General features: G+C 40.2%; 1 protein-coding gene across 11 annotated transcripts in view; it reads left to right on the top strand.

The window, feature by feature from the left end:
• The window catches only part of usp28 (ubiquitin specific peptidase 28), a 105,173-nt gene extending 84,102 nt beyond the window's left edge, over positions 1-21,071 (top strand). For 7 of the 11 annotated variants that reach the window (XM_073030019.1, XM_073030022.1, XM_073030023.1 and 4 more), the window contains 9 exons: positions 452-591; positions 2,396-2,599; positions 5,482-5,577; positions 11,754-11,932; positions 13,754-13,832; positions 14,151-14,230; positions 14,654-14,777; positions 18,648-18,843; positions 20,673-21,071. In XM_073030019.1, coding sequence (XP_072886120.1) covers positions 452-591; positions 2,396-2,599; positions 5,482-5,577; positions 11,754-11,932; positions 13,754-13,832; positions 14,151-14,230; positions 14,654-14,777; positions 18,648-18,843; positions 20,673-20,848 — 1,274 coding nt within the window. In that variant the 3' untranslated portion in view covers positions 20,849-21,071. The remainder of the gene's footprint in view (positions 1-451; positions 592-2,395; positions 2,600-5,481; positions 5,578-11,753; positions 11,933-13,753; positions 13,833-14,150; positions 14,231-14,653; positions 14,778-18,647; positions 18,844-20,672) is intronic. The other 4 variants (XM_073030024.1, XM_073030025.1, XM_073030026.1 and 1 more) reach the window with 2 other exon arrangements.
• The last annotated feature ends 202 nt before the right edge of the window (positions 21,072-21,273 follow it).

The following is a 21,273-nucleotide window of genomic DNA, read 5'->3' on the forward strand; positions in this document are numbered from 1 at the left end:
GAAAGTGTGTGCATTGATTGTGGAATCAGTTCAGTGTTGAGGTGAGTGAAGTTATCCCCTCTAATTCAGAAGCCTGATGGTTGAGGGATGAAAACTGTTCCTGAACCTGGTGGTGTGGGTCTTGAGGCTCCTGTACCTTCTTCCTAATGACAGCAATGAGAAGAGAGCATGGGCTGGGTGATGGGAGTAGTCGATGATGGAACAGTTGAGTGCATTACATAATTATTAGCATGCTCATCAGATTCTGTCCATTGCATATCTGATGAATATGCTGCATGCGCAATTGCAGTGCTCTGAAACATTTGGAAAGGATCTTAAGATCATAATTTGAAAGTTTCAAAGAATCTGACTAAAATTCTTAAGTTCTCTTTTTGACAGGTTAGTGTTAGCCGCACTGCAGTAAAGTCCGGCAGTTCTCTCATCTCCTATGGTTTTGCCCTGTGTCCTACAGAACAAACTGTTGCCAGTCAGCAGAGTACATGTTCTGCCTCTGCCAAGCACGCTGTGATGGTCAAGGATCAGACAGCCCAAGCCATTGAGAAAGCTGCAACGTCTTATGAGAACGTTGGTGCTGAGGCTGCCCTGAAGGAGGTGAGAGCACTAGAGCTGCATACAACCATTTCTTTGGCATGTTACTGGTGTAGAAGTTTTATCACAAGAAAAAGACCATAAGCTCAGCTTTAAGCAGTTTAGCTGTGAATATGTCTCCTGCATTGTGTTGTTGAGTCAAATTTCAATAAGGCTTAATTTCTGATTGAGAGTTGTAGCCCAGAAGCTGGCCCTTCAGCCCATTGATATTTCACCTACCATCAACCACACTAATAGATGAATCCTATCCTCACCCATTTTATTCTGCCCAGCAACTCCCCCAGATTCTCCCACTTGCTTACACGCTGGGGGCAATTTACAGTGAGATGTGACAAACTGTGAGATGTGGGAGGAATCTGAGCAGTTGAATGGAATGCAAGCTGGGCATGAAGGGAAATGAATAGTTGACATTTCGAGCTGAGACCCTTCATTGGGACCAGCCAGTCCCCAGTTCTTATGAAGGGTTGCTGTAGAACGATTCATAAAGCACTGTATTATCAAGAGGGCTGCTTTGTCATTGGACTGATGAGATGATCCGGTGGCGAAAGTGATCATTGAAATCTATGGTTATGTTAAAGCACAGCATCCTTCCGGTTCACCAAGCGGCGATTATTTCTATTCTGATGTAGATGAATGCTGATTCTGTGATCACCATGTTACAAATTTCTGTAACTTGCTGAGAGGTTGGAGTGAGCACAATATCTATTGCAACTTATCATTTGTAGGTGCTCCTGAAATGTGATGAGATATTTCATATCAATGCGATAAATTCCTTTTGTAATATATTGCTGCAAAGCAAGGCAATGTTTTGCTCTTTGGAAGTGGAGCTGTTTGCAATCCTTTTTAAATTGTGTTTAATGCCATTTAATTAGTGAATTAATAGAATAATTGAGAATCCCCCATTAGGGAGCAATGCTGATACTATGAGAAGCCTGTGTTAATCACCTTTTGTAAACTTCTCTTCAGTGCCTGAATCTGATACCCCTTTCTGGTGGATTACATCAAGGAAGTTTATTTCTTGGATTCTAATATAGACATCACCGAGAATTTGTTTGGAAGCTGCAGTCAATGCCAGAGTTTATTTTCCATTCCTAGCTTTCTAGTAGATTGTGGCAAACCATCTACTTGGATCAACACATATAAAATGCTGGAGGAACTCAGTAGGTCAGGCTGCATCTTTGGAGGGAAATAAACAATGTTTTAGGTCGAGATGCTTCATCAGAACTGAGGTCTGGCTGGTTCCGATGAAGGGATTCAGCCCAAAACGTCAACTGTTTATTCTTCTCCATAGATGCTACCCGACTTGCTGTGTTCCTCCAGCATTTTGTGTGCGTTGCTCTGGATTTCCAGCATCTTCAGAATCTGTTGTGTTTCTCCACTGCTTGACTCTTGATTTGCTTGATACACCAAAGTTTTATTAGATCATTTCAAAAGGGTTTTAGGTCAGAGGGCTGTGGGTTCAGAATTGCTTCTAAGCAAGTCCAGCCTTTCTTGTCAAAAGTATGAAAGCAAGCCAGTTAGGTTTCCAACAATACAATAGCTTCGTGGTTGACAACAATTTATTTCTTCAACTAATTTCTCACTCACAGTACAGAGTTGATCTTAAGATTATCAGACCAATCCATGGTTATTGCTCCAATACTACCCTATCCAAATACTTCTGCTGAAGATACTTATATTTTACACAAATGCTGCTAATAAGCACACACTTTTAACTTTCCTTGATTATCATTCTTGCTTTTCTCTGTCCTCTTCTTTCCCTTTCCTTTCACTTCCTCTGCTCTTTCACCATTGTTTTCTGAGCTAGTCAGAACCAGGCCTGGAGACCAAGGAAACCAAAGAGAAGTCTGAGCCTGAGCTCAAGCCTGAAGCAGAGCAATTGCCAGAGTCGGAGGCAGTCAGTGAGCAAGAGGAGCAGCCTGAGCACACTGGTACCCAGATAACAGAGGTGGACATTCCGACTATTGGAAAGGTTCAGGTTCGCCATGATGCTGATGGCTACAACGAGGAGGTACTAGGTCAACAGAAGACTGAGCAATGTTAAATTCCTTGCCTGATGAAATTAGTACATTGTAGTTGTAATTTATAACTTTTGAGGAAACTTAGCTAAGTTTTATTTGACATTGCAATTTTAAAGGCATCATTAATATTGCAAATATTGGTGCAACAAAATCCTGAGTCAATTTGTTCATTCATGGTGTCTCACAATTCATTGCTCCAGTATTAGTTTGAGATTCAAGTTCTAAGACTGACCCCTTTTGTTGTTAAAGCCGGTGCCAACATGAAGCCAAACTGCTTCATATTGTGCTGCCAATGGGTGATATAAGTGAGGAGCTTACATGATTCCAAACGTAGCAAAGATTTACAGCAGTAACATTTAAAAGAAAATTGAGATGACTGCAAGTGGTGAAAAGTTGTCCTCTCTTTATCCTTAATACCTGCCTTTACTCCTGTCGTAATGTGATATGTAATCCCACTAACTATCTCACAACACTGGGATTGGAGCCAGCCTTTTGACTATATCACTATTTCCTGTTGATCTTCTGTAAAAGCCGCATCCAGTACCAAGAATGGTAGGACTTTGGGAAGTATTGGCACTTTGCTACAGTATACTGAATGAAGATCATGAGTATCTTAGAAATATTGTGGCATTCTTGGGTAACCCTTCAAAGAGTGGCACAGTTCTGATCTGGAAATGGTGTTAACTGGTCATTGGTAGTGCTGGGCTTCAAACAAAGCTGGTGGAAATACTCAGCAAATCTGACAGTTACTATGATGAGAGAAACCCTTCTGAGAGAAATGTTAGCTCTACTGTCTCTACTGACGCTCCCTGAACTGAGTACTTAGATTTCATACCTCTAATATTGCAAATTTTTGCTTATCATTAAATTATTTACCATTATTGAAAAAAATTCAAGAAGATCTTGATAAATGGATTACATTACCAATAACATTAGTAGACAGAGTAAATGCTGTAAAAATGAATATATTCCCTAGATTACAATATTTATTCCAAACACTACCAATACAATTACCGCAGAAGTTTTTTCAAGAGTTAAATAAATGTGTGAGGAAGTTCCTTTGGAAAGGTAAGATGTCAAGAATATCGTTGGAAAAATTGACATGGAAATTTGACCTAGGAGGGTTACAACTTCCAAACTTTAAGAATTATTATAAAGCAAATCAACTTAGATTTATTGCATCTTTTTTTGATGAAGATAAATCGGCATGGATTAGAATAGAATTAGATAAAATAGGAGAAAATATACCAGAAGATTTTATATATAAGTGGGAATCTAAATGGATACAGGAAAAGAAAGAATCTCCTATATTAAAATCCTTTCAAATCTCTTACTGTCTTTCCTTTCGGTTAGTCCTGACGAAGGGTCTCGGCCCGAAACGTTGACAGCGCTTCTCCCTATAGTTGCTGCCTGGCCTGCTGTGTTCTACCAGCATTTTGTGTGTGTTGTTGTTTGAATTTCCAGCATCTGCAGATTTCCTCGTGTTTGCTCCTATATTAAAACATTTGATTGATTTATAGGATAAGATAAATGTTGATGATGAGATAAAGAAATCTTTATTAGCAAAGAGACCTTTAATTCAAAATAAACTTATTCCTTTTACAATGGATAACCAACTTTTATACAATTGGTTTCAAAAAGGGATTAGATATATAGGAGATTGTTTTGAAGGAGGTATATTAATGTCATTTGATCAATTAAAGAATAAATACAAAATATGAAACAACACTCTTTTTTGTTATTTCCAATTAAGGGCTTATTTAAGAGATAAATTGGGTCAAACAATGTTATTGCCGAAACCTAATGAAATAGAAACTTTAATTCAAAAAGGAAAAATTAAAAAAATTATTTCTTGTATGTACAGTTTGATTCAAAAGCAGGCAATTAAAGAAGGAATTCACAAGTCAAGACAAAAATGGGAAACTGATTTGAATATTAAAATTGAAGAAACAAGTTGGTCAAGACTATGTCTTGAAAGTATGACAAATACAACAAATGTCCGGTTAAGATTAGTGCAATATAATTTTTTACATCAATTACATATTACACCACAAAAAATAAATAAATTAAACCCAAATTTATCTGATCAATGTTTCCGATGTAATCAAGAAATTGGTACTTTTTTACACTCTACTTGTTTTAAAACTCAACCTTTTTGGACAAATTTAAGAATTTTATTGGAACAAATTATTGGAACACAACTTCCACATAATCCAACATTATTTTAACTAGGCGATATTGAAGGGATAAAACCGAAATCCAAACTGAATAATTATCAGAAAGAATTCATAAAAATTGCGTTGGCAGTAGCCAAAAAGGCTATTGCAGTTACTTGGAAATCGAATTCATACTTAAGTATAGATCGTTAGAAGAATGAAATTTTTAGCTGCATTCCACTTGAAAAAATTACTTATAATTTAAGAGATAAATATGAAATATTTCTGAAAATTTGGCACCCTTATTTACAAAAGATAGGATTAAATATATAGGTGCTCCGAAGATAAAATTATTGGCTATCTGGGGAAAGAAATAAATATGTATACTAAAGCTATTATAAACTCCATGGAGCATGTGGGGATCTTCCGATATCCAGGCATTCTTTCTTTCTTTCTTTTTTTTTCTCTTTTTTTCCCCTCTTTCTACAGGGATATGTTAGGGGGGAGGGGGGAAGGGTTGATAAATTTTTTAATAATTTTTTTTCCTTCTGTAACCTATTTGAAAATTCAATAAAAAAAATTTATTTAAAAAAAAGTTCTTAGCTCAGCTCCTGTAATGCTTTTAAAATTTGTATAGACCTCAGTCCTTTTTTTTCTATGACATTTCTCTGTCTTTCTGATGCATTTTTTTCCTTCCTATCACTGTCTTACGGCAGGAAATGTTAAGTCCGGCTATGCAGGGCATCATTCTAGCTATTGCCAAGTCCAGACAAGTCTATGACCGGGATGGTGCTGAGGCAGGGTTGAGAAAGGTATTTGCTCTGTTGTACTTTTGCCAAGCTTGTAATTTGCATGGATCTTTATTTACTTATTTTTATAGTCAGCCCTTCTGGCCCTCCAAGCTCAGCTGCCCAGTAACCCACTGATTTAACCCTAGCTTATCCATGGGACAATTTATAATAACCAATTAACCTACTAACTGGTATGTCTTTGGGCTGCAGGAGAAAACCAGAGCACCTGGAGAAAACACGATCACACAGGAAGGACGTACAAAATTTCTTAGCCAGGACGCCAGAATTGAACTCTGAACTCCATTGCCTGAGCTGTAATAGCATTGTGCTAACCACTATGCTACTGTACATAAGTCTTGTGTAGACTTATTTTGATTAACAATCTTACTGTCCTGGTTTGGTAGATTTTCGGGATTTAATTTATTCTAATATGTTGCCTGCTTCATCTTAACATATACCATTTATTTCTGGAATCTTGGGTGTAGAAAGAGACTGATATTCCCTTGGTTCTTTCAAACCACTATCCAGTTAATTCCACTCAGCATTGTTCTTCTGACATATCCTTATTTATTTCCATTCTGTTACCTTTTGAGAATTATGAATCTGTTTTGCCATCTCCTTCACAGCAGTACATATTGGACAATAAATATGTTCTTGTACAATGTCTGGCCTCAGTGTACTTACCCCCAAGTAATTGTCCTTTAGATCTAAATCAGCAAATGTTGGTGTGCTTGTCTGACCAACCCAACAACATCCTGTCCAGGTCGGAATGGCATGTTCTCCATCATTGCATGTAAATGCCATGTACCAGAACTTCTATGCTCAGAATGATGGGTGGTCAAGTTAGTGATACACAAGTCCTAAATGGCAAATTAATTTTCATTCCAATGGATCTGTATTATTAGTCAGTGTGCGCCAACTCAACCTCCAAATCACTAATTGAGTCAAGCAGTTTATATTTGTCAGCAAGCTGAGCTGCTTCATGATGATATGTGTAATGTAATGTAATAACACCTGTAATGTCTAGGGTCAACTCAACATCTGTATTACTTGCGAAGGTAGCATTTACCAATTTTTCTTCCTGTAGTAAGATAATCTGGCAGTATATATATCTGGAATTGCAAATTAATGAGGCATATACAACTGAAGTTTGAACTACATTTGAAAAATTGTCAAAAGGTTTTATTTTCTAAAAGTCTGCTTGCAAATATCCCTTAAGGAACAGTTTTCATACTTTTTTTTTGGTCATCATCTCTCTGTTGTTCATCAGTGAATACATTTTTAGGCTGACAGATTCTTAGAGATAGCTTTCTGACATATGGGAAGTTGGAATATAAATAGATGTCTGTGTAGAAATGTTAAACATCAGGCTTGATAAAGATTAAAGATAAGGTTTGGCTTTATTTGTCACATGTACATCAAAATGTACGGTGAAATGTGTCTTTTGCATCAGCGACTACCACAATCAGAGGAAGTGTTGGGGGCAGCCCATGAGTGTCCCCATGCTTCCAGTCCCAACATAGCATGCCTGCAACTTACTAACCCGAACATGTACATCTTTGGAATGTGGGAGGAAACCAGAGGAAACCCACACGGTCATGGGGAGAAAATAAAAAAAACTCTTTACAGACAGCGGCAGGAAGCGAACCCCAATCGATGATTGCTGGTTTTGTAAAGCTACTGTGCCACCCCACACTTTGTTGGAGCCTTACAGTAAGCCTGGCTGTGATCCTCACTGGCTTCAATGGTTGCTGTTGAGGCTCATTTTTATTATTTCAACTATAAATTTAATTCCAAATTAAATATGTAAACAAAAGGAGGTGCTACAGGAGCCAGAAGTCTCTCACTCTACTTTTTTAAGAATAGCTTCTTTCACTCCATCGTGTTTTGCACTTTTTAATTTTGTAACTTACTGTAATTATTATATCTTATAACTACTCCTGCGAAACAACAAATTTCATGACATACTGTATGTCAGTGATAATAAACCTGATACTAATGGCACCATGGTTTTTCCCTGGTGTTTTTGAGGGTCTTCCCCATCCATCTCAGCCACTCCATGTCTGTAGTGGAAGGAGCCCTTTTCCACAGAGCCACTGCACTGGCTACACCAAGCCTCAGTGCATCCCTCACCCGTAGTATGGAATCTACTAGCCAGCAGCACTTACATACATATATCTTGGTGGAAGGACAAGAAGTTTCAGGCAGATCAAAAAGCAATGGTTGCTGTCAAAAATCTTCACTGGAGACCACCAGGGTGGAGTTATCACTGCTCTGACTTGCTGATTGGGGTCAGTTATGCTCCTCCGTGGCCTTTTCGCCTTGACGAATTGGATGGCAAGGTGGGAGGGCCAATGTTAGTCACCTCAGTTCCTGACCTCCTGCCAAGTTAATTTAAAACCTCCCCAGTAGGTTTGCTTGATTTATTAAGGGTTTAAACTAATTTCGCAGGGGGTTGGGAACTGGAGTGATAGGGCTAAGGGTGGAGCAGATGGTAACCAAGTCGATGCAGTGTGTAGTGAGACTGTGAGAAAGGACAAGACAAAATTGAATGAGTAGAAGTGTAATATGGGGGAAAATTAAAAAGGATGATGAATGCAGGACTGAATGTGTTATATTTGAATGCATGCAGTATAAGGAATAAGGTAGATGAAAGAGGTGACATAGGATCAGAAGATGTAGAATTCTTGTAGGTAGACTTAATAAACTGGAAGGGTAAAAACTCCCTGATGGGAGTTACATACAGGCCTCCAAACAATAGCTGGGTTGCGGGGTACAAATTACAATGGGAGATAGAAAAGGCATGTAAAAAGGGCAATGTTGCACTAGTCATGGGGGATTTCAATATGCAGGTAAATTTGGAAAATCAGTTTGGTGTTGAATCCCAAGAGAAGGAATTTGTAGAATGCCTTTAAGATGGCTTTTTAGAGCAGCCAGTGATTGAGCCCACTAGATAGATAGATAGATACTTTATTCATCCCCATGGGGAAATTCAACTTTTTTTTTCCAATGTCCCATACACTTGTTGTAGCAAAACTAATTACATACAATACTTAACTCAGTAAAAAATAAGATATGCATCTAAATCACTATCTCAAAAAGCATTAATAATAGCTTTTAAAAAGTTCTTAAGTCCTGGCGGTTGAATTGTAAAGCCTAATGGCATTGGGGAGTATTGACCTCTTCATCCTGTCTGAGGAGCATTGCATCGATAGTAACCTGTCGCTGAAACTGCTTCTCTGTCTCTGGATGGTGCTATGTAGAGGATGTTCAGAGTTTTCCATAATTGACCGTAGCCTACTCAGCGCCCTTCGCTCAGCTACCGATGTTAAACTCTCCAGTACTTTGCCCACGACAGAGCCCGCGTGTTATGTAATGACCCAGATTTGTTTAGGAAGCTTAAGGTCAAGGAACCCTTAGGAGACAGTGATCATGATATGATAGAATTCACCCTGCAATTTGAAAAGGAGAAACTTAAATCAGATGTATTACAATTAAGAGGCATGAGAGAGGAGCTGGCCAAAGTTGATTGGAAGGGGACACTAGCAGGGATGATGGCAGAACTGCAATGACTGGAGTTTCTGAGAGCAATTTGGAAGGTGCAGGAAAGATGCAACCCAAAGATGAAGTAGTACTCTAAAGGGAGGATGAGGCAACCATGGCTGACAAGGGACAAAGATGACATAACAAAAGAAAGGGCATATAATATAGCAAAAAATAGCAGGAAGTTAGAGTATTGGGAAGCTTTTAAAAACCAACAGAAGGCAACTAAAAAGCTATAAGGGGTGGGGGGGGGAATGAAACATGAAGGTAAGATGGCCAATAATATCAAAGAGGATACAAAATGTTTTTTCAGATATATAATCAGTTAAAAAGAGGCAAGTGTGGATATTGAGCTGCTGAAAAATGACTCTGGAGAAATAGTAATGGGAACAAAGAAATGGTGGATGAGTTTAATAAATATCTTACATCAGTCTTCATTGCGGAAGACACTAGCAATACGCCAGAAATTTGAGAGTGTCGGGGTTCAAGTGAATGTAGTTGCTATTGCTAGGGGGAAGGTGCTTGAGAAGCTGACGGTACGCAAGTCACCTGGACTACACCACAGGGCTCTGAAAGAGGTGGCTGAAGAGATCGTGGAGGCATTAGTAATGATCCTTCAAGAATCACTAGATTCTGGAATGGTTCCAGAGGTTTGGAAAATTGAAAATGTCACTCCACTCTTCAAGAAGGGCGGGAGGCAGATAAAAAGGAAATAATAGACAAATTAGCCTGACTTCAGTGGTTGCGAAGATGTTGGTGTCCATTATTAAGGATGAGGTTTCGTGTACTTGGAGGCACATGATAAAACAGGCCAAAATCAGCATGGTTTCCTTAAAGAGAAATTTTGCCTGACAAATCTGTTGGAATTCTTTCAGGAAATAACAGGCAAGGTAGACAAAGGAGAGTTGGTGGATGTCGTTTGCATGGATTTTCAGAAAGCTACACATGATGCTGCTTAACAAGTTCAGAGTCCTTGGTATTACAGAAAAGATACTAGCATGGATAGAGCATTGGCTGATTAGCAGGAGGCAAAGAGTGGGAAGAAAGGGAGCCTTTTCTGTTTGGCTGCTGGTGACTAGTGGTATTCCACAGGGGTCTGTGTTGGGACTGGTTCTTTTCACATTATATGTCAATGATTTGGATGATGGAATTGATGGCTTTGTGGCCAAGTTTGCAGTTGATACAATGCTAGGTAGTATTGAGGAAGCAATGTGTCTGTAGAAGGACTTGGACAGATTGGGAGAATGGGCAAAGAAGTGGCAGATGGAATATAGTGTAGGGAAGTGTATGGTCATGCACTTTGGTAGAAGGAATGGTGGACGGGTAGAAAATTCAAAAATTACAGATGCAAAGGGACTTGGGAGTGCTTGTGCAGGAATCCCTAAAGGTTAACTTGCAGGTTGAGTCAGTGGTGAGGAAGGCAAAAGCAATGCTAGCATTAATTTCGAGAGGAATACAATATAAAAACAGGGATGTAATAGTGAGGCTTTATAAGGCATTGGTCAGACCGTACTTGGTGTGTGAGTAGGTTTGGGCATATTATCTTGGAAAGGATGTGCTGGTATTGGAATTGGCCCAGTGGAGGTTCATGTAAACAGTTCTGGGAATAAAAGGGTTAATGTTTGAGGAGCATTTGAGGGCTACGAGCCTGTACTCACTGGAGTTGAGAAGAATAAAGGGGAATCTCATTAAAACCTATTGAATATTGAAGGGTGTAGATAGAATGGATGGGGAGAGGATATTTCCTATGGTGGGTAAGTCTAGGACCAGAGAGCACAGCCTCAGAATAGAGGGATGTCCATTTAGAATGGAGATGAGGAGGAATTTCTTTAGCCAGATCATAGTGAATCCATGAAATGTGTGGAATTCATTGCCACAAACATCTGTGGAGTTCAAGTCATTGGGTATATTTAAAATGAAGGTTGATAGGTTCTTGATTAGTCAGGATGTCAAAGGTTACGGGGAGTAAGCAGAAATGTTTTGAGAGGCCTAATAAATCAGCCATGACGGAATGGTGGAGCAGGCTTGATGGGCCAAATGGCCTAATTGTGCTCCTCTGTCTTAAGGTCTTATGATTTTATAATGAATTCGGGTGAAGCTTTAAAGCAACTCTCCAAATAAGGTAGCGGCAGGGTGAGGCCCAGTTGTGTTTATGTGTGTGTCTGTGAGGTGTTTTTTCTTCCTTAGACTTGAATTTCATATTCAGTCACTAATCAATGGAGCTGCATGTTGTCAGTAACACCTATTCTGCCTTTAGTGTCACTAACCTGTGAGCTCAGACTGGATGTCTGCCCAGGTAGCTTTGTGAATTTTGGTCTTTCCACTAGTCTAAGGAGAGCTTGTCCAACCTTTGTATGATTTCCATCCTGTCATTCTGCAGAGCTGCTTAGCCACTTTTCCCTTAGTTAGTGCTAGGTGCAAGAGTACTATTTTCCCTTGTTAGCCTCAATTACTTTGGTAAATGTCCTTTTTTGTGTGCTAAATGCCAGTTCTGATCTCTACCCATCATCTTCAAATAGGCAAGATACCTCAGGCGGATGCTGAGTAATTTCATGAATTTATCCACCATTCACCCCTATTTTGCTTCCAGCTTCTGTTCTCTTGTTTGGTATTCAGTTATATGTTTCTTTCCTCTCTTTCCCTTATCTACCTAGGCATTCCACGAAGAGTACTCACGGTTGTTTGATTTGGCCAAGGACAAACCGACACCCCAGAATGATCCTCGACTGCAGCATGTCCTGGTTTACTTTTTCCAGAACAAGGCTTCCAAGCGGGTGATTGAGCGGACGCTCCTGGAGCAGTTTGCAGACAAAAACCTGAGTTATGATGAAAGGTGCTGATCTTTCTGAATAAGAGTTCCAGACCTGAATTGTTAACTGTTCCTCATTCCCACAAATGCTGCCTGACCTGCTGAGTGTTTCTAACGTTTCCTGTTTTTATACCAACTAATTGTCCACATTCAATGGTGCTGAAAAAGGAGCAGCTTTGCAGGGTGAATGATTTATTTTGACACTTTCTTTTGAATTTTCAAACAGTGCAATCAATTCTTCAATGTTTATTCAAATACAAAGTAGTTTGCATCACTTTGTACAGTGTTCATTTAGAGCTGGGACTTCCCAATTCTAGAATGAAGCTTCATCCTCCATTCCAATTATGGTACAAAAACTTCAATATAATCATCACTGTCCGGTATGGAGGGGCCACTGCACTGGATCGGAAAAAGCTGCAGAAAGTTGTAAACTTTGCCAGCTTCATCATGGGCACGAGCCTCCCCAGCATCGAGGGCACCTTCAAAAGGCAATGTCTCAAGTGGCATCCATCATTAAGGATCCCCATCACCCAGGTCATGCCCTCTTCTCATTGCTACCATCAAGAAGGAGACACAGGAGCCTGAAGACACACTCAGTGTTTCAGGAGCAGCTTTTCCCTTCCGCCATCGGATTTCTGAATGGACAATGAACCCACGAATGCTACCTTTGTATTTTTTATCCCTCACTTTTGCACTACTTATTTAATTTAATTCTTTTTTATATATACTGTACTTGTTATTGTAATTTATCGTTTTTATTACTATGTATTGCATCGTGCTGCTGCCGCAAAACAACAAATTTCATGATATATGCCGGTGATATTAAACCCAATTCTGATTCCATTTAGATATATCACAATTCCAGTGTAATGTTGCTTTATCCAATTACTTTACTACTTTAATTTGGGGGCATCGTTGTAGCATAAACTGATGTTGCCCATTGGGATTTGTGTAAAAACTGACCAGAAATGTTAATGTTTAGATTCATGGAACATGGACTGGGACTTTATTCCCTGGAATATTGATTAAGGGTTGATCCAGTAGAGATCTACTAGATCATAAGAGACAAAGGGTGAAAGCACACAGTCTTTTTCCCATGGAGGGGTTGCTGAAAACAAGAGGGCATGATTTAAAAGGGACACTAGGGGCAGCTGCTTAATGCAAAGAAAGGTTTCTATTTGGAATGAGCTGCCAGAAATAGTGGTTTAGGCAGGCACCTTAGCAACATTTAAAAGCCATCCAGATAAGTAGATGGATAGGAGAGGTTGATAGAGGCTAAGAGCAAACACTGGCAGATGGGACTAGCTCAGTGGGCAATGCTATTGGCGTGGATGAGTTGGGCCAAAAGGGGCTGTTCCATGCATAACAAAATTGGACAAGTCAGCCTTTTGTTCCTCTTCGAAAAGCTATCCAGTTAATCTCATTCCTCTACATCTTTCCCACAACCATTAATGTTCTCTAAGCTTTTACCTTTTGAAAGTTACTCTACACTCTTAATAAGTGACATCTGTGTTAAATGCAAACTGTCATGGTTCTTATGTAAAAACATAAATAGGTGTAGATCATACAGCCTGTGGACTTGCTCTGACATTCAGTAAAGATGTGGTTGATCTGATAGTTCTAGCAGAAAACTTCAGCTCCATCTGGCACGAGCCCCAATGTGACTCCAATCCTATACTAGTGTGTTTGGCTCTTTTCCCAGGACTGACATTGCAAGCCACTCAATTACTTTCTCAAGAGCAACTGGGGATGGGCAATAATGGATGTTATGGAACAAATATATGTACATATTCATCAACCCCATTGCAAAATATTAAAGAAAATCCCTTTTTATTCAATTTGTAGGTCCATAAGTATAATGAAAGTGGCACAGACAAAGCTCAAGCTTATTGGACCCTCTGATATGGACATGCAGGAATATAAGGTACGATTATTCTTGTCTAATGTATGACTTTTGTTAACTAGATTTTTAAGCCCTGTAATGTGGTGGGGTAAAATAGCTATTGACAACTAAGTATATTGTTTTTAACCTTTGCTATAAATTCACTTTGTTTTTTCTCTCCTATTTCTGTTTTGGCTTCAGGAAGCCCATTATAAATGTCAAATGCTCCTGCCTTTAACATCTCCATACAATGTATGAATGCCAATTGTATCTGAAATGGCAGCCTTAATGGGTGCAATTTATCTTTGAAATGCACCGCATTTCAATACTAATTCAGTGACGTGCTGCCCTTGTTTCCAGGAATGGCACGAGGACTACAGCCTGTTTCGGAAAGTTTCTGTCTACTTCCTGACTGGACTCGAGTGCTACCAAAATGGAAAGTATGTATTGAATGCTTGGAAGCCAGGCTAAAACTCTGACTCAGGAACTTATTTTTGAAAATGCATTGTCCACAGCCTTTGAAAGTTCACAGAAGTTGAGTTTATCATAGTGAGTCCCCATGGGGAAATCTCTCCAAACTAGCCTGGGTCATGAAACCTATTTCAGGACATCATTCTGGAGGCAGATGTGGAAGAAATTTTAAACCAAGTTCTTCTTCTGCCCTACTGAAGGTTTTACTGAAAGGAATTTGTAAGTGGGCTAGTTGTTTGAAGTCATTGGTGGAACCTTATTCCTAGATTTAAAAGCCTTAAAGTGCTACTCAACAGGGAAGAGGTATAGGGAAAATAGACTGATCTTGTACTGTCTATGATAGGATTACTTGTTCAAAATAGTGCTTGAATCCAAATATTTGTACCTTGCAGATGCCGTGAATCCCTCACTTACTTGGTCCATGCATACCACAGCAACCTGAAGCTGTTGAAGAATGGGAAAAATCGGGGAGTTGATGAGGCATTGATTGCATTCTACAGGAGAAAGTGCCTTTTGGTCAGTTGTTGAACATATAGGATTTAATATTTTATTATAAAATAATAAAATATTTTATTTAAAATAACATTATTACACAATATTAGAAATAAGTAGGTTAATACTTAAGACTTCTTTACAAACCTTTGAAATTACTTATCCAAGAGAGTTAATGATTTTTCTCCTTTGCTCTCAGCCCTCTATCATATCTAATCTTATTTCATTTTAGACTCTTGCAACTTCGACATTTTTCCTGCTGCCATATTGTTATACTGTGCTGTTGATCAGCTTTCTGAATGGTGTTTTGTGCTCCATTTGTATCTCAAGTCTATCCAGGATTTGCTTTTGCAAGAAAGCAGATTGTGCTTATTTATATAGAACATAGAAAACCTACAGCACGTTAGAGGCCCTTCAGCTCACAATGTTGTGCCGACCATGTAACCTACTCTAGAAACTGCCTAGAATTACCCTACCGCATAGCCCTCTACCTTTCTAAGCTCCATATATCTATCTGAGAGTCTCTTAAAAGACCCTATTGTATCCACCTCCACCACTGTCGTCAGCAATGCATTCCACGCACCCACTACTCTCTGTGTGGAGAAACTTACCTCTGACATCTCCTCTGTACCTACTTCCAAGCACCTTAAGACTATGCCGCATCGTGTTAGCCATTTCAGTCCTGGGAAAAAGCCTCTGGCTATCCACGTGATCAATGCCTCATCATCTTATACACCCCTATCAAGTCACCTCTCATTCTCAGTTGCTCCAAGGAGAAAAGGCCAAGTTCGCTCAACCTATTCTCATAAGGCATGCTCCCCAATCCAGGCAACGTCCTTGTAAGTCTTCTCTGCACTCTCTCTATAGTATCCACATCGTTCCTGTAACGAGGTGACCAGAACTGAGCACAGTACTCCAAGTGGGGTCTGACTAAAGTCTTGTATAGCTGTAACATTACCTCACAGCTCTTGAACTCAGTCCCATGGTTGATGAAGGCCAACACACCATGCACCTTCTTAACAACACTGTCAACCTGTACACCAGTTTTGAGTGTCCTATGGACATGGACCCCAAGATCCCTCAGATCCTGCACACTGCCAAGAGTCTTACCATTAATATTATATTCTGTCTTCAAATTTGACCTACCAGAATGAACCACTTCACACTTGTCTGGGTTGAACTCCATCAGCCATTTCTCAGCCCAGTTCTGCATCCTATCGATGTCCTACTGTAAACTCGGACAACCCTCCAGACTATCCACAACACCCACAACTTTTGTGTCATCAGCAGACTTACTAACCCACCCTTCTATTTCTTCATCCAGGTCATTTATAAAAATCACAAAGAGGAGAGGTCCCAGAGCAAATCTCCACAGAACACCATTGGTCACTGTCCTCCATGCAGAATACGAACCATCTACAACCACACTTTGCCTTCTGTGGGAAAGCCAATTCTGGATCCACAAAGCAAGGTGTCCTTGGATCCCATGCCACCTTACTTTCTGAAGGAGCATTGCATGGGGAAGCCTTATCAAATGCCTTACTAAAATCCATATACACTACATCCACTGCTCTACCTTCATCAATGTGTTTAGTCACATCCTCAAATAATTCAATCAGGTTCATAAGGCACGACCTGCCCTTGAAAAAGCAATGCTGACTAACCCTAATCAGATTATGTCTCTCCAAATGCTCATAAATCCTGCCCCTCAGGATCTTCTCCAACAACTTGCCCACCACTGAAGTCAGTCTCACTGGTCTATAATCTCCTGGGTTATCTCTACTACCTTTCTTGAACAAGGGAACAGCACTTGCAACCCTACAATCTTCCGTAACCTCTCCCGTCCCCATTGATGATGCAAAGATCATCACCAGAGGCTTGGCAATCTCCTCCCTCACCTTCCACAGTAGCGTGGGGTATATCTCGTCCAGTCCTGTTGACTTATCGAACTTAATGCTTTTCAAAAGCTCCAGCTCCTCTTTCTTAATGTCTATATGCTCAAGCATTTCAGTCCCCTGTAAGTCATCCCCACAATTGCCAAGGTCCTTTTCCCAGGTGAATACTGAAGCAAGATATTCATTAAGTACCTCCGCTACCACGTCTGACTCCACGCACATGTTTCCACTATCGCACCGGATTGGTCCTATTCTCACACGGCTCATCCTCTTGCTCTTCACATACTTGTAGAATGCCTTGGCGTTTTCCTTAATCCTCCTTGCCAAGGCCTTCTCATGGCCCCTTCTAGCTCTCCTAATTTCATTCTTAAACTCCTTCCTAGCAACCCTGTAATTTTCTAGTGCTCTATCAGTACCTAGTTTCTTGAACCTTTTGTAAGCTTTTCATTTCTTCTTAACTAGATTTTCCACACAAGATAGTTCTTTTACCCTACCATCCTTCCCCTGCTTCAACGGAACATACCTATGCAGAACACCATGCAAATGTTCCCTGAACATTTGCCACATTTCTGCCATGCATTTCCCTGAGAACATCTGCTCCCAAGTTCCTGCCTAATAGCATTATATTTCCCCTTACTCCAATTAAACGCTTTCCTAACTTGTCTGTTCCAATCCCTCTCCAATACTATGGCAAAGGAGATAGAATTGTGATCACTATCTCCAAAATGCTCTCCAACCGAGAGATCTGACACCTGACCAGGTTCATTTCCCAATACCAAGTCAAGTACAGCCTCTCCTCTTGTAGGCTTATCTACATATTGCGTCAAGAAACCTTCCTGGACACATCTAACAAACTCCACCCCATCTAAACTCCTTGCACTAAGGAGATGCCACTCAGTATTAGGAAAGTTAAAATCGCCCATCACAACAACCCTATTATTATTGCACCGTTCCAGAATTTGCCTCCCTATATGCTCCTCGCTGTCCCTGTTACTACTGGGTAGCCTGTAAGTAAGTAAGTAAGTAAGTAAGTAAGTAAGTAAATAAATAAATAGAGTTATTGCCCCCTTCCTGTTTCTGATTTCCACACAGACTGCCTCAGTAGATGATTCCTCCATGACTTCCTCCCTTTCTGCGCCGTGACACTATCCCTGATTAGCAGTGCCACACCCCACCTCCCTCCATCTAAAGAAACATCTAAAGCCTGGCACGTTCAGCAGCCATTCCTGCCCCTGTGACATCCAAGTCTCGGTAATGGCCACAGCGTCATATTGTATTGATCCACGCTCTAAGTTCATCCGCCATGTTTATGATGCTCCTTGCATTAAAATAGACACATCTCAAACCATCAGGCTGAGTGCATCTTTGCTGTAACATCTGCTGATCCTTCCACACAAACTCCCGACAAGCTGTTTGTACTTGTGTGCTAACCGCCCTATCGTCTGTCTCTTCACTTCGGTTCCCACTCCCCTTCACATCTAGTTGAAATCCTCCCATCATTGTGTCTGTAGTTCTTTTGGTAGAAGAATGCTTTGGGTTCCGTGGGGTTCCTTCTCATTGGCATAGAATGTGGAATTATAAAGTGTTTATTATTTATAATTGTTGAATGTTTTTATGGCATGTCGCATCAACACACTACAGCAAATTCCTAATACATGTAAATGTATATGGTGATTAAAATTGGTCCTTGGTCCTGATAATATTTCAGTGTTGATAGCTATACAAGCAGGAAAAGAATTGCTTGGATTAAGCTACAGGTATCAACAGAGTAGAACAATTCTTACAGTATTTATAAACACAAGCTTTTGCAGATGCAGGAAATCTTGAGCAACACACAAAATGCTGGAGGAATTCAGCAAGTCATGCAGCATCTATGGAGGGGAATAACCAGTCCATGTTTAAGGCTGATACCCTTCATCAGGACTCAATATTTTACAGTACAGTATTTAAATCCCTTTCAATAATAATATACTAACCTGTACTTCGCTTCTCATTGCAGGAGCTGAACGCATATGCAGCAAACCTGTTTGAAAGTGGCAGTGAGAGCGATGTGGCAGAAGGATTGAGTATAATGAATGATCTGGTCATTCCCTGCATGCACCTGATTGTCACGAATGAGCTCTCTAAAGAAGACCTGGCTGCAGTGGAGATGATGAGAAACCATTGGTGCTCCTACCTTGGTGAAGACATGGATTGTAAGTCTTAGTATCTGCTCCTTGAAAGAAGTTATTTGACTTTCCTTCTCTGTGTCATCTTTTTGAAAATACTGTTGAATTACCTCTTCCCTTTGTTTGGTTGCCCTCTTGATTTGATCAATGTGTCTGCAGTTCATTTGGTAGAAGAATGCTTTGGATTCAGTGCAGTTCCTTCTTATTAGCATAGAATGCAGAACAATACAGCCCCTTCTGCCCACAATGTCTGCAGTGGACACGATGCCAGAGTAAACTCAATCCATTTTCCTGCTCATGACCCATATTCCTCCATTGCTTGCATATTCATGTGTTCATCCAAAAGCCTCTTAAACACAAGCTTCAAGTTACATTTATTATCAAAGTATGTATGCAGTATACAACTCTGAGATTCATCTTCTCCAGACAGCCATGAAACAAAACCATTGACTCTCCCCCACCCCATGCAATCGCACAAGCAGCAACAAGAACATCAAACCCCCCTCCCCACGCAAAAAACCCCCCAGCTAATTGCACAAACTGCAACCAGGAAGAACAGGCGAAAGCACAATATAAAAATATAAAACTGTAAGAGTCCAATCTGAACTACAGTCCAATCCATAAATCACAGAACTTCGGTAACATCCTCCAACAGCATTGTGCCTGAGAGAGCACTTGAACGCAGAGGCCTTCCCTTGGGAGCAGCGAGTAAGAGTCCGTCACACGCACACATCTTCTCCGAGAGGCTGTTAGTCGGCACTGAACACTTGCCTTCTGCATTCCCCTTGACGCTGTAGTCGGGAGAAATTGCGTCCTGTCTCCAAGCTTCTTCACCTTGAAGTCACTCACCTTCTGGAATCTTCTCAGAGACAGCAAAATGCCAGATCACTCAATTAATCTTCAAACTGTAGATCACTGGCTCTAACAGTACCAGAAACAAGTTTAAAATAAAAGGAAGACATAGAAGAAGTGAAATAAACAAAATCACTATTGTGTGTGTTTCCATCACTACCCCGGCATAAGAGGAAGTAGGAGTGTCATTAGCAAAAGAGACTTTCTCAGGATATGTAATGGATATAGAGCTGTGTGGTGCTACCATTTGAAGGTGAAGATAACCAATTAAAAAAAAACTACCTCTGCAAATAGGTGAAATTAAGGATCTTCCTAAACTGATGTTTTCAAATGGCTGCTCGAGAATCAGCATCCATAAGACAAGGGAGCAGAATTGGGCTGTTCAGCCCTTTGAGTCTGTTCCACCATTCCATAATGGCCAATCTTTTCCCCCCTTTCAATCCCATTCTTCTTCCTTCTCCCCATAATCTTCGAAGCTCTCCCTAACGTAGAACCTATCAACCTCTGCTTTAAATATATCCAATGACTGGGCCTCCACAGCTGTCTGTGGCAATGAATTCCACAGATTCACCACCTTCTGGCTGTAGACATGCATTTGTACGTATCTTGCAATTATCCATGCAGGGATTGAGCACATTTCACTCCTTTTGTATAATTTTAAGTAATGGTTAGCATAGTAATTATAGCTAGCATAGTAATTACTATTAGCATAATCACTGTACCATGGATAAAATGCAAATCAAGCTGCTTCGATAGATCTATGAGATTCTACGGCACCAATGCAAGATGAGTAGAAAGTTTGATGTTCAATCCAATTGATCCATCAACCAGCTCCTCCAAAGTCAAGTTAACTAGATATTCATAATACTTGGTGAGGAATTCCTGAAATAATTTATTTGACAGTTTTTTCTGATATTCTGGAAATATATTCCATCTGTGTGGAGTCAATACTCTCAAATGTTGAAACGATAATCTTGGTTAATTTCTATGCTTTTACTTTGTAGCCCATCTGCAGGAGAAACTCACTGAATTCCTCCCGAGGCTTCTGGATTGTTCTGTAGAAGTTCGAATCCTACGAGAGCCGCCAAAGATCCGGCCAAACTCGCCCCACGACCTGTGTAATAGGTTTGCAGCAGTAATGGAATCCATTCACAGCACTTCACCTGTCACTGTCAAATAGTCCCTCCATCTGATAAGGGGCAAATGCGATTTTCAATTCTTCATCCTTTGAATTATGTGGTCCTTGAGTCCCAAAGCAATTCACAAGCATTGATCCTCTATCTGTTACACCTGGTCAGAGAGAGTGGAGAAATAGCATTAGTTACATGAAATACTGGGCATATTTGTTCTCATGCAACTCTAAATTTTGTATTTGTTGTGCAATAAATACAATTTGTATTTTATTTCCTCGTGTGCAATTGTCATTTCCTGTGTTTGTATAAGTTTCAAAAGATTTTGGTGGAAGTCAAGGCCAATATTAGCTCCACACAAGCTGCAGCAGGAGGATGAAGTGATCAGGGTCATAGGGTTAGAGCATTCAGGTCCTTGAGTCTGTTTTACTCATTTGAGCAGGTGGATACAGTTACTGAACAACCCATCTCGGGG

This window comes from Hemitrygon akajei, chromosome 26, assembly GCF_048418815.1.
Source record: "Hemitrygon akajei chromosome 26, sHemAka1.3, whole genome shotgun sequence".
Classification (NCBI taxonomy): domain Eukaryota; kingdom Metazoa; phylum Chordata; class Chondrichthyes; order Myliobatiformes; family Dasyatidae; genus Hemitrygon; species Hemitrygon akajei.